General features: G+C 38.8%; 1 protein-coding gene and 2 pseudogenes across 1 annotated transcript; all 3 read right to left on the reverse strand.

Annotated features, from left to right (window-relative positions):
• Positions 1–2033: 2033 nt before the first annotated feature.
• Positions 2034–5693, reverse strand: LOC148723889 (adenosine receptor A2b-like; annotated as a pseudogene).
• Positions 5694–6277: 584 nt separating this feature from the next.
• LOC148723890 (histamine H2 receptor-like) lies at positions 6278–7919 on the reverse strand (annotated as a pseudogene).
• Positions 7920–11547: 3628 nt separating this feature from the next.
• On the reverse strand, positions 11548–12943 carry LOC148723891 (beta-1 adrenergic receptor-like). The gene has a single exon (XM_088733662.1). It carries the CDS (start codon positions 12690–12692, stop codon positions 11655–11657), a length of 1038 nt encoding a protein of 345 aa, XP_088589788.1. The 5' UTR covers positions 12693–12943; the 3' UTR covers positions 11548–11654.
• Positions 12944–14512: the final 1569 nt, after the last annotated feature.

A 14512-nucleotide genomic window follows, 5' to 3' on the forward strand; every position in this document is an offset into this window, starting at 1 on the left:
TGTTAGTCTGTCCGTTTTCTGGTTTGTGACATGTTAAAACTACGATCACTTGAATTACTCAGTGTTAGTGTTACTCACGATGAAAATAAAGTCTTTGTTAGCCGTTGACAAGAATTGACAAAGTTTACCCTGAGTTCCGTAGTTTTAGTTGGGAATACTCAAACAGTTAACGGCTCCTGGTAAAAAGTTATGGAGTTTAACACTAATCACAAAAGTGACCACATTCATGACTCACCTGAAGAGAAATTGATCCCTAGCGAGCAAATTAAGAGAAGGTGAGCTGAAGTCTGGAGCCAAGTGTGACAGTTGAAAACGTTTTTTTTCAAATTGAGGATAGAATACGAATGATCACAGTTGGAAACAGTTGTTACTAGTTTGTGGGTCTCTTAGCATCAGTGGGCGCTGAGTCCAGTAACATAATACGGTATAAGTACCACTGAGAGAAGTTATATTATGGCATTCTTCAAAATTTTTTTTTTTTCAAAATTGAACTTTACAAAAAAAAGGTGGACAGATTAAAACTTTGGTCCTTTCAGTTTTTACATCATCTCTCGATGGGAGGCAAAGTCTTGCTTCGTGTTATTTTTCCTCAGAGCTTAGTGTCCTTAATCGCTACATCTCCAAATCCCAAACCATTTCCTACCATCGGGCTTCGGCTTGGTTTAAGTCCTGTTTGTTGCGTGCGTTCCTCGTTGTGTCCACAAGGCAACCATCGAAAGGTGTGGCGGCGAAAGGCTCGGCGAAACTCTTTGATCGCTTAAAGGTACATTTCATGCAATTTGAGAGGGTAGGGTCACTAACGATTGATCAGAGGGAAGATAGGAAACTGATCCACCACTATTCTTCCAATTCTTCCCAGAATGCTTAGTGGTAAGAAATGTTATTTTTGTAGATTCTTTTTGCAAAAGCCTGCCAGAAGTTGACTCCATATCACTATTTCTTACGAGAATTTTTTTCCTTTAAATGCACGGTCTGGCAGAACGTATTTGAAGTCGCTTTGTATGATCCCTGAATAATAATTAGGCAAGGTATAAGTTATATGGGGTATGACAAGGAGATTAGTAAAAAAATCGAGACAAGCGAAATATTGTTGGGGGAATGGAACACGAATGGCAGAAGGAGGCAGCTGCTATTATTCCGGGGTTCTCATAGTTCTGCTAGTCGGAGCTTATACCTTACATTAGTGGAAGACACTCCTAATTTCGTAGTCTAACAACATAATACGTACCACTGTGAAAAAGAAAAACTTGTTACGCTTCTAAAATTGTTTTTTTTTATTAGATTCCAACCTACTATATCCATAGTAAAATGGACAAAGTCTCGGTCCTTTACAAAATCGTCTTTTGATGACAGGAAAAGTTTTCTTTGGATTGATGATAACTGTAAAGCTTTCTCTCTCTCTTTAGCGTATATGTGCACGATCCTTCGCAGTAAAGCACTATTTAAGCAATAGTGAAAATCAGACCTGAAAAAAATTCAGGCCTGTACGGGATTCGAACCACTGACCTCTGCGATACTAGTGCAGCGCTCTACCAATTGAGCTAACAAGCCAACTGGGAGCAGGCCATCAAATTAATTCGACATAAACCCGTAGATGATAAATCAAACAACAAACATATGAAATACATATATATGAACTGCGGTTATGAAGCGTATATGTGCACGATCCTTCGCAGTAAAGCACTATTTAAGCAATGGTGAAAATGAGACCTGAAAAAAATTCAGGTCTGTACGGGATTCGAACCACTGACCTCTGCGATACTAGTGCTTCATAACCGCAGTTCATATATATGTATTTCATATGTTTGTTGTTTGATTTATCATCTATGGGTTTATGTCGAATTTATTTGATGGCCTGCTCCCAGTTGGCTTGTTAGCTCAATTGGTAGAGCGCTGCACTAGTATCGCAGAGGTCAGTGGTTCGAATCCCGTACAGGCCTGAATTTTTTTCAGGTCTGATTTTCACTATTACTTAAATAGTGCTTTACTGCGAAGAATCGTGCACATATACGCTTCATAACCGCAGTTCTCTCTCTTTAATAGTTTTATCTGGAGAACTCAGCATTTCGTATCATCGGGCTTCGACTTGGTCTCAGCCCAATTTGTGGTACTCGTTCCCTGGTACGTCTACTGGGCCACCAGCGAAAGATACAGCGAAAGGCTGGGCGGAACTCTTCTTTTCGAAAATAATATATAAAAGGATTGACTGCTGACGAAGTAAAAGCTACTCTCTTAACCCAGGGCCACAGTTATTTCCTAAGGCATAATAACAGCCAATGAGCAGCAAAAATAAACTGGGCATCCATGTGATAAAACAACCACCTACAACAAAACCGATTGTTTTATTGGACGTTGCTGATACCTTAAACTCATCGGTAACGCAAATTCCATAGAGTCCAGTAACATAATACGGTATACGTACCACTGACAGAAGATGCATTTTGGCATTCTTCAAAAATTCTTTTTTTCAAAATTAAACTTTAACTGTCTATTATTAGACCTTTCCACAAAATTACATGGAGAAATTAAAGTTTCGGTCCTTTCTTCAGTTTCTACATCATCTCTCGAAGGGAGGCAAAGTCTTGCTTCGAGTTATTTTTTCCTCAAAGCTTAGTCTCCTCAATCGCTACATCCCCAGATCTCAAACCATTTCCTATCATCGGGTTTTGACTTGGTTTAAGTCCTGTTTGTTGTGTGCGTTCCCCGCTGTGTCCACAGGGCAACCATCGAAAGGTACGGCGAAAGGCTCGGCGAAACTCTTCATTTCGAAAGTAATAAATAAATGGATTGATTGCTGATGAAGTAAAAGCGATTGTCACAGCCCAGGGCCAAGCAAAACGGTACAATAAACAAATTTTAGCCCAGTTATTTTCCAAGGCATAATGACAATCAACAAGCAGCAAAACTAAACTGGGTATCCATGTGATAATACAAGCACCCAAAACAAAACCGATTGTTTTGATAGCTTTAAGGTTTTGTATTGTACGAACTCCCAAACTGTCGCCGCATTTTGTATGATTTTCTCTTGCTAATGTTCTTTGAAAATGTTTTTTTGCTGATTTAAAAATACAAACGTAGGAAATTGAAACTGCAAGTGATGGAATAACAAATGTTATAAATGCAAAACAAATCCACGGCACAACAAAGTATCTTTTTTCATCGTCTTCTTCCGACGAGAGCTTTACCAGTAACATCGAGAAAGAAATAGCTAAAGAAAGAAGCCATACCAAAATCTCAATCCTCCCTACATTAAGTAAGATTTTGGAGAGAGCGGTACACTTGCAGCTGTATCAGTACTTGATTACCAATTAACAATTGGTTCATGCTTTAGCGTGCACTATCGAGTTATGGAGCACGCGGGAAGTTTGGAGAGCACGAAAGAAGCGTAAGAGTTGGCCGAGGCGATAGCCGAGGGCAACTCTAGCTTCTTGAGTGCTCTCCAAACTTTCCACGTGCTCCATAACTCGATAGTGCACAGCTGAAAGCATGAACCAATTGTTTTAGACCATAGCCGGTGGAATTGTGCATCAAATGCGACGCGAAAAACGGACAACAATATCAGTTGAAGCGAATCGTGACGGCGCTGATGCCGAGTCTCCTTTTCCTTTGTTTTTCTCTTTTTCTGCCTCATTTAAGAACTCTAGCCCATGGGAAAAGGTCGAAACATTGTCTTCGTTTTCGGAATAGCAGGCCGAGTTTCTGTTTGTATCCATTATTGTCGCGAAATGTATTATTTTTCCCCGCACTAGCAATGGCCGCTCGCGCGAAAAAAAATTTTTTCTGGCGAAGTCGGATTTGCTGACGCTATCAGCGTGCACTATCGGGATTTTGAGCACGCTTACGTATAATGAATTTGACTGCGCGACTCTACTAGCTATGTTCTAATCATTTATTGTCCAACAAGCAGTTTGGTTTCCGGAAGGGTCTCTCAACCACAACAGCTTTGACCTCATTTGCCGATGAGGTGCTCTTAAACATGGAACAAGGAAAGCTTTGCGGGGCCGTGTTCATCGATCTAACCAAGGCATTTGACACGGTAGACCATCAAATAATGTTATGCAAGCTATCCGAGATCGGCCTTTCTGAAACAGCTCTTTGCTGGTTCCGTTCTTACTTAACTGGTAGACAACAGCGCACTTCATGTGGAAATGAGTTATCTAAGGAACTTCCAGTCACGCATGGGGTGCCACAGGGTAGTATGTTAGGGCCTTTGTTATTTGTGATTTACATAAATAACTTGCCAAATGTGCTTAACTCCTGCTACGCGTCACTTTATGCAGACGATACTGTGATTTATTGCTATGGTACATCCTCAAAGGAGTTGAGTGATAAGTTAAATAACGATCTACTAGGTGTGGCGAAATGGCTTCATGATCACAAACTGACTTTAAATTTGGACAAAACTAAATGCATGCTTATCGGTAGTAATAGGAAACGCGAAAGCAAAGTAGATTTGTCTGTTTCAATTTTAGATCATAGTGTAAGTAATGTTCGCAGCTTTAAATACCTCGGTATACATATATCTTCGGATTTCACATGGACTGATCATATTGAACACCTAACTGGGAAAATCAATCAGAGGCTTGGGCTTCTCAAGCGTATAAATCATTTATTGCCTTTCAGGGCGCGTTTACTTTTCTATAAAGGTCTTGTTATGCCCCTTTTTGAATATGCTGATCTAGTATGGGGCGATAAACATAATATTACCCTTATGTCTAGTTTGCAAGTTTTGCAAAATAAGGCCGCTAAAGTTATTCTAGATAGACCATTCTACTCATCCTCCACTGAGGCGTTAGCCGTTCTCAAGTGGCTGCCTCTAGAGAAAAGGCGATTTCAAAGAAGATGTGTACACGTATACAAATGCATCAATGGCCTAACTAATCACAATATGGGCTTGATTAGACAAGACGTACTTCATAGGCATAATACACGTAACAAAGGCAATTTTAGATTACCGCGTGTCAAAAGAAATTGGGGGAAGCAAAGATCACAATATCATGCCGTTTCCGATTTTAACTCCCTCAGTCAGACTATCAAAGACTCAAAGAATGTCAATAGTTTTAGACGTAATGTTTTTAAGTTTTTAATATAGCTACTTACTTTTAATTTTTATTTATACTTATTTTTAATATATTTTTGATTTTTAATTTTTTATGCATTTTTTGTATCCTTTTAATCTCTTTGCAATTTTATTGCTTTCTTGTTTCTACTATATATGTCTAGTTTCGAGGTCCTTTTTGAAAACCATATCTGTTATGAAAAAGTTTCCTCAATAAAGATGATTACCAATCACTGTGTAACATCTTTTCTTGGTTATAATGTCTTGATAGCGGAAAGGAAGCCGAATCGCAATAAGTCGGTCGACAGAAACACAACAAATGTTGAAAGTGGTAGCGGCGTTTGTGTGAACCCACAAAATGAATGCAAAGGCAGACAACACTGTGTAAAGTGGAGGATTAATCCAACATGCGATGACGATTCACACAGGGCCTTCAGCAAGCCCAACTAAAAGGTGTGCCATTGACAAAGAGGCTAAAAAACGGTTGGAAATTGTTCGTAAAGACGTGTTTGTAGAATAACCACAAAATAACTGCGTTTCCTGTTACAGCTGCAAAACTGGACAAGGACAGCCACATTGAGAAAAAGATGGATGATGCACTGCTGAGATGCTCTTGGGGGCAGCTATTACTCATGGTAAAATCGTATGCCGTTATATCAGAGAAAAGAAAGAAAGCTTGGAAATGCTTGAAATTTCAGGCTTACTTTTTCAACAAAACAAACAGATGTTACTGAAACTGAAATTTTTTGCATGAATCATTGTAGTATTTTCATGTAGATGCTCTATTTGTTGACAGGCATGTCTCATTAATTTAAGATTAAAGTTTCCGAAAATGCGAAAGAGAAGCAAAGTACATCACCTCTCTGAGATGTTTCAAAATCTTGATCAAAGACTTAATCGTTCTCTACTACTCACTTTCGTCAAAGAGAATCACCGCTACGATCGATTTTGTAGAAAGCAAAATGGTAAAATTAACAGAAAAGTTTCTCTCGACACGCATCTTCGTCTGATTACAAGCCTTGTATCCCTCACAAACAGTCTATGATCTAACGGAAGTCTTAATTTTCAAGCTTATTTTGCAAAACTCTCTTTCTGAGTAAATTTAAATATTATACAAATACCTCATTTTTGTCATATCAGATGAGTAATTCAAGTCGTAATTTTGCTCCTGTCACCAAACATTAGTCGTTTGTCAGTGGTGGCAATAATGCCGTCAAGATGTATGAATGAAGCAATCTTTCACAATGAAAGTTTAGAAAGTTTGCGGAGGGAGAAGAAAGATAATTTATCAATTCTGTGATCCTGCGAGTGTTATACATATCCACTCTCAAACCTGCCTTTTTTTCTTTTTCAATCTTTTTTTTTCCCTTTTTTTTGAGTGAATGGGGATGTTGAATTTTGAAAGTGGGAACATACTACTTGTTGCCAAGAGATAGCAAATTTAAGCTTTGATGCCAAGAGGATTTTTAATCAGATTCAAAGTCTTTACTTTTACCAAAAAAATGCTAATAAAAACAACAGTTAGTCCGTTTCAACATCGTCTATCAGTGGCGGGAAGAGTCCTGTTTCCTTTGAGATTTCCTCAGAGCTCTGTCTCTTTGTTTTCTATATCTTAAGTTTTCACACTATTTAGTGCCATCAGGCGGGTTTTTTAGTTTTTCTTGTTCTTTCCTTGCTGTGTCCGCATGGTAACCAGCGAAAGGTACGGCGAAAAGCTTTGCGTAACTCTTGATTTCGAAAATAATATATTCACGGATTGATTGCTGATGATGTAAAAGCGATTGCCTCAACCCAAGGCCACAAGGTAAGGATCAATAAATACTGTTTTTTTTATCGCGGTATAATAACAATCTACTGACAGAAGAACTAAACTTGGAAGCCATGTAATAATACAAGCACTCAAAACAAAACCGATTGTTTTCATAGCTTTAAGATTTAGCATAGTACAAATTTTAAAATTGTCGTTGTATGTTGTAGGACTTTCCCCTGCTAATATTCGATGTAGTTGCTTTTTGACAGATTTAAAAATAAAAATATACGAACATGATACTACCACAATTGGAATAACAAAGGTTATACATGCAAGCGAAATACACAACACTAGAAGATTAATTTTGTCCTCATCATTTACCGAAAACGCCGAGAAGGGAAGACCCAATGAAAACAACCACACCAAAATAATGACTGTGTGACATCTTTTCTTTATTACAATTTCCTGATAACGGGATGGAAAACAAATGGCCATAAACCGGTCGACAGAAACACAGCAAATGTTGAAAGTAGTGGCAGCGGTTGTGTAAGACCACAACACTTTTACGACGGTTAACGAAGACTGAGTCGAATGTCTGATGACAATCCATACAGGGCCTACAGAAAGCACGACGGAAATATCTGCTACGGACAAAGAGGCCAAAAAGCGGTTGGAAGTTGTTCGTAAAGACTTGTTTTTGTAAAACAACCACGAGATAACTGCATTTTCAGTTACAGTTGCAAAACTGGACAAGGAGAGCCACACTGAAAGAACGATGGGTGCTGCTCTGAGAATTTCGAGCGGGCGGCTTTCATTCATGGTTGGTTTACTACTGCTACAAAATAGGAAAGGAAGTAAGCTTGGGAAATGCTTGAAATATTCTTGTCCTCTCAACAATCCAAACAGATCTGACTGACGCAGAAATGTTTTTGCATGAATCGTCATCATAATTCATGCAGATATTATTTTTTTTTTTTTATTGACAGGCATGTTATCTGCAACCCTAACTCTTCATAATCCCGAAAATGGTGAAAGAGATAAAAAAAACAACATCTAAATCCTAAAATGTTACGAAATCTCTTAATCCTCCACGGCCTCAAATAAAGAGAATCACCGCTACGATTGCTTCTGTAGGAAATACAAAAAACAAAATAAATAAAAATAAAGGAAAAGTTTCCTTTGACATGTAGCTGTTTTAATGACAGGATGTCTACGAGAAACTCCTTATTTTGGGTACCCATATTGTTAACAGCTCCCGTTTAAGATTTAGGTGTAGTTTAAAGCTAATCAGAAAACTGATCACATCCATGGCTCATGAGGCATGGGTCTGACTCGTACCGAGTCAAAGGACGAATTTGAAGCTAAGTGTTAAGTCTGAAGTCCGATCTGACAACAGAAAATCTATCTGTGTCTAGAATTAATTTTACGCATGACCCCTAATATAATTTCGTAATTCTAATTAACAATTGGTTCATGCTTTAGCGTGCACTATCGAGTTATGGAGCACGCGGGAAGTTTGGAGAGCACGAAAGAAGCGTAAGAGTTGGCCGAGGCGATAGCCGAGGGCAACTCTAGCTTCATGAGTGCTCTCCAAACTTCCCACGTGCTCCATAACTCGATAGTGCACAGCTGAAAGCATGAACCAATTGTTTTAGAACATAGCCGGTGGAATTGTGCATCAAATCCGACGCGAAAAACGGACAACAATATCAGTTAAAGCGAATCGTGATGGTACTGATGCCAAGTATCCTTTTCCTTTGTTTTTCTCTTTTTCTGCCTCATTTAAGAACTCTAGCCCAAGGGAAAAGGTCCAAACATTGTCTTCGTTTTCGGACTAGTAGGCCGAGTTTCTGTTTGTATCCATTATTGTCGCGAAATATATTATTTTTCCCCGCGCTAACAATGGCCGCTCGCGCGAAAAAAAAATTTCTGGCGAAGTCGGATTTGCTGACGCTATCAGCGTGCACTATCGGGATTTTGAGCACGCTTGCGTATAATGAATTTGATTGCGCGACTCTGCTAGCTATGTTCTAATCTGTTATAATTCATTTTGACAATGGTGGGTTCGATCTAGTGGAAATTGTTTCTTTGGGAGAATCGCAACTGGAGGATTTCCTGTGGGTCCACGCTATTTTGACCGCCTCATCGCTTTGGCGGTGTTTTTGGCTGATCAGTTCTTGAGGAGTTTCTCTTTACAGCTGCTTGCGAACCTTTAAAATGAATCGGGCCTGCCGCCCAATTAGCGGTCCACGGATTCCCTTCTCGCTGGTCTTCACATAGCACTGTGGCCTCAACAAACAGGAATGAATGCATTAGAATAATGAATAAAGATTTGACTTAGACAAGTGATCTCTATGGCATTGGTGGCTGGCACATAATGAGGGGAAGGAAAACGATAATTAAATTGCGAGGGTGCTATCTTTTTACTTTCTTACGTCAGTCACGCAACGGGCTCACCCTAGTGTCGTGTTCGTTCTCTTTCTGTCGCCGCAACTCCGTCGAGATGAATTATTCGTATTTTGACTTACTATTGGTGTAATCATGATTCTCATGAGGGCATGTTTCTTGTTTCGTCCCTGTATTTGAGGATTTTTTTAGGGAAATTTAGCTTAAGAAAAAAAAAGAAAAAAAGATATCGAAAATTTTTTTTAAACTTTCCTTAAATGTTGCCTACCATTGTATGTTTCGAAAAGTACAATGGAAAAGATAGGTCACGGCGCTTGTTCTAAGAAATATGATGGGCCACACTTAACTGTTTTATGCCTATACTGGCACTAATCACGCACGTCATCAGTTCACGGTACATTCTGCGGTAGCTGGAAGCAAGGGGTATTAAAGCAACATTAAGAAAAACTTGATTGGTAAAAAGTAGCGAGAATGTGGAACAATTTGACACATAATTTCACACGCAATCTTAAACGAGTCGTTCAGTTCCAAGGCTATAATTTTCATCATTGCGTTACGGGTTTCTCGAATGCTGGTAGCTATACCTTTTTTTTTACTTTTCGATGATTCTTTTTTAATTTCGCCAATTTAGAGAGGCTCATTTGTACATCAGAATCATGCAATCATAAATATGGGTTACCTTGATCGTTAAAGAGCTAAAGACCATCACACCTCTTTAACCGGTCCATGGATGGAAAAGCGATACCTTTTTTCTCGGTATATACGCGCTTATTCCCCTGATTACGTGGTTTTTATTCGCAGTACAGGATGCGCAGTGCAATATTGAACATAGGGGTTTTCTAATGTAGTTTTTATTGTCGAGGTCAATTTGATATTGAAGGAACTAATCTTATCGCTATTAGATACAATGAAATATATGAAGTTCAAATATTTTGAACTGCGGTATTAGATACGTATGATGCACGATCCTCGGCCTGTACAGGCCCGCTTTTTTTCAGGTCTGATTTTCGCTATTGCTTAAATAGCGCTATCTACTGCGAGGATCGTGCATCATACGTATCTAATACCGCAGTTCAAAATATATGAACTTCATATATTTCATTGTATCTCATTTATCACTTTCACGGGTTTATTACGAATCAACTTAACGGCCTGCTCCCAGTTGGCTTGTTAGCTCAATTGGTAGAGCGCTGCACTAGTATCGCAGAGGTCAGTGGTTCGAATTTCGTACAGGCCTGATTTTTTTTAGGTCTGATTTTTGCTATTGCTTAAATAGCGCTATCTAATGCGAGGATTGTGCATCATACGTATCTAATACCGCAGTTCAAAATATATGAACTTCATATATTTCATTGTATCTAATTTATCACTTTCACGGGTTTATTACGAATCAACTTAACGGCCTGCTCCCAGTTGGCTTGTTAGCTCAATTGGTAGAGCGCTGCACTAGTATCGCAGTAGACAGCGCTATTTATGCAATAGCGAAAATCAGACCATAAATAGCGCTCTCTACTGCGAGGATCGTGCATCATACATATCTACAACCGCAGTTCAAAATATATATGAACTTCATATATTCATTGTACCTGATTTATCATCACGGGTTTACTACGAATCAACTTAACGGCCTGCTCCCAGTTGGCTTGTTAGCTCAACTGGTAAAGCGCTGCACTAGTATCGCAGAGGTCAGTGGTTCGAATCCCGTACAGGCCTGATTTTTTTCAGGTCTGAATTTCGCTATTGCATAAATAGCGCTCTCTACTGCGAGGATCGTGCATCATACAAATTGATCTGAAGTTTGTCACCTGCTAAAACTGAATGGAACAGAACTTTCATAAGAACAAAATGCTCCCTGAGCACAGAATAATAATTAATTGTCATTTCGCTGTGAATGTGTGATATACATTAACATAGATAAAAGTATCTTCTCAGAACCATTCAGGAAAAAGGGGAAGATATTTTTGTACTCTGTTAAGGCACTCATTATCGTCAAAAATACGAATATTGTGTAATAAGTATTTTTAGGAAATCTACAATGATTTAGAGATAGATGCAAAACTACTTAGGCCTTCTTCCGGCTGAAGCAGCTTCTATCAGCAAGCTGCAATAATAGATTTGACCTGATCATCCCAGCCGAGATCACTAAGTTGACTCCGAATAACCTGACATCACCACATCACCTGATGCCATTTATAGAGAAGAGTACAGCCTGCTCTACATCATTTTATTAACATCTCCATATAAGGCAACTGAGTATTTCCAAAAGCAAATCATAAAATTTAGGCAATGTGCGGAGGGTGTAGTACATATCAAGAGACTTTCGAACTAAGGATTGTTGCAAAGAGGATTTTTTTATTAGATATAACACACTATTAATATAAAATTCGTTATTAAAGCACAAACCAAAGTTGCAGTCCATTTCATCAATCAATGGCAGAGTCATTTTTCCTCTAAGATATCCTCGGGGCTCGGGTTTTTATTCCCTACATCTCCAGAACTCACACCATTTCGCATCATTGAGTTTCGAGTTGGATTCAGCCCGGTTGCTGTTGTCCTTTCCTTTCTGTTTTCACTGGGTAACCAGCGAAAGGTACGGCGAAAGGCTTGGCGGAACTCTTTATTTCGAAAGTAATATATAAATGGATTGATTGCTGATGAGGTAAAAGCGATTGCCTCAACCCAAGGCCACACAATAAAATATAATCCATTAACTTTATCCCAGTCATTTATCACGGTATAATAGCAATCAACAAACAGAACAACAAAACTAGGCATCCATGCGATAATACAAGCACCTAAAACAAAACCGACTGTTTTTATAGCTTTAAAATTTTGAGTTGTAGAAACTCTGGAATTGCCGTTGGATATTGTGGAATTTTCTCCTGCTGATATTCTTTGAAATTGTTTTTTTGCCGATTTGAAAATAAAAATATAGGAACACGAGACTACAAGTATTGGAACAGCAAATGTTATAAATGCCACAGAAATCCACAGCACTGAGACATTAATGCTTTGCTCGCCATGTACTGACAACATGGAGAAAGGAAGACCCAGTGAAAATAACCACACCAAAATGATCACCGTGTAGCATCTTTTCTTGGTTACAATGTCTTGATAATGAAAAGGAAACCGAATAGCGATAAATCGGTCGATTGAAACACAGCATATGTTGAAAGTAGTGGTGACGGTTGTGTGAATCCACAAAAATTCTAAAAAGAAGTTAAAAACGCTGTGAAATGTTAACCACCATGTGAAAATGACCCACGCAGGGACTATCACCAACCCAACGAAAAGGTCAGCTACGGATAAAGAGGCCAAGAAACGGTTGGAAATTGTTTGTAGAGACTCATTTTTGTAGAATAGCCACAACACAACTGCATTTCCAGCTACGGCTGCAATACCAGACAAGGAGAGCCACAGTGATAGAACGATGGACGCTGCACTGCTAAGCTGAACGTTTGGGTCGCTATCATTCATGGTTAGATGGTGGAAAGCGACAGCAGAAGAGAGAAATTAAGCTTCAGAAATGCTTGAAATTTTCCTTTCCTCTCTGCAAACCAAACAGATCTTTCTGAAACTTAAGTGTTTGGATGAATTATCATATCCCTGTCATCCAATATCCTTTCTTATTTACAGGCGCGTCCCATTGATCTTTAAAAGTTTCCGAAACGGTGACAGAGACAAAAAAAGACGACGAAAACAACTATTTCTAGGAAATGTTTCCAATCTTTGGCAATTCTTAATCCTTCTCTGTCTCTCATTATCGATGAAAGAGTCATCGCTATAATTCAAGTGATTTTGTGGAAAATTTAGAACCAAAATTAACAGAAAAGTTTCCCTTGACATGCCGGTGTTTTTTAACTAGAAACAGGATGTCTGTTAGGAAACTCTCAATTGGAATCCTCATAACACTAACAACTCCTGGTAAACAGTTAAATGGAGTTTCGTTCTAATCACAAAAGTGACAGCATTGATTCACACCGAGTTAGCGGGCGAATTTGATGCTAAATGTTGTAGTCTGATCATCTAACAACAGAAAACGTATATGTGTCTAGAATAATGGATGACTGCCAAAATGAAGCGTGATTTTAATCTGTCATTATTTGTTTTCAAAAGTAATTATCCTTCTGGGTCATAACAAACTCAGCTCTTAGTCTCCGGAAGATTTAATGACAAGCACTTTCGGAAGTCGGAAAAGACATTTGTTTTTTTTTTTTTTATGAAATACGACTAGACCAATTACTCGGCGATATCAAACGAACGTAAAAAAGTATCGTACGCTGTAATTTTAGACATGTGCTATTAGAGCTTTCCTTAGGGCTGGATATTCTTGTTAACTACCGCAGTTAATAAAACAAAAAAATTTATGCTCTCCCTATAACTTCCTGAGAAGGATTAAAGGCCGATATAACTGCTTTGCCTGAGCTCTGTTTGCTGGGCTGGATAGATAGCCAGATAACAAGCCAAGATTGAACGTAAAGGACTATAGGTGAAACCCAAAGCCAGTTTATTAAAGAAATAAGTTCAATCAAAATGACAATTTTCCAAAACATAAAATTGTTAAGAATGTTACAAATTTGTTGAAACTTTGGCCCAGTAAAGGTGAGGGCAACCACAAACGCAGGCAACATGGCAACTGGGCAGGGTTGGGAGGGGAAAAGCTTCAGCTGGCTTGTCCACGAGTTTGAGGCAAATGTGCCTGATCCAATCAGAATTGCGCGTACGTGTGGTGAATATGGGATACCGCTGGCCACTTGGCACGTGAATGCTACTATTACATAACAAGGAAAATAGTTCTGCCTTTTCGCAATAATGATACAACAATAATAAGAAGGAAGTTATAGGGAGCATAAAAATCCTATTTGCTGGCAAATATTTCATTTATGCTCTGCCTATAACTTCCTTGGAAGGTTTAAAGGCGATATAACTGTTTTGCCTGAGCTCTGTTTGCTGGGCTGGACAGATTACCAGATAACAAGCCAAGATTGAACGTAAAGGACTATACATTACAATAATTTATTAAACTCTCCCCGGAGGGGCCTTTCAAAGCTTGAGAGCAAACGTGGCCAAAAATCGAACATTTTCAAAATATTGTGGCAACAGCCGAAAAATCGATTCGGCTCATATTCTCAAGTTAGGTAGGCCTTATGGTGAAACAAAGCACAATATACTTTGTTTGGCTGAATATCGATTTATTTTGGAGAAAATCGATAACAACTGAATTTCGCCAAAATGTCGCTTTTGAAGCTCAAAATTTCAGACGAATCTCGGAGCGTCGCGCCACGAATTAAAAACAC

The sequence above is a fragment of the Stylophora pistillata genome, chromosome 9 (genome assembly GCF_964205215.1).
Source record: "Stylophora pistillata chromosome 9, jaStyPist1.2, whole genome shotgun sequence".
NCBI lineage: Eukaryota > Metazoa > Cnidaria > Anthozoa > Scleractinia > Pocilloporidae > Stylophora > Stylophora pistillata.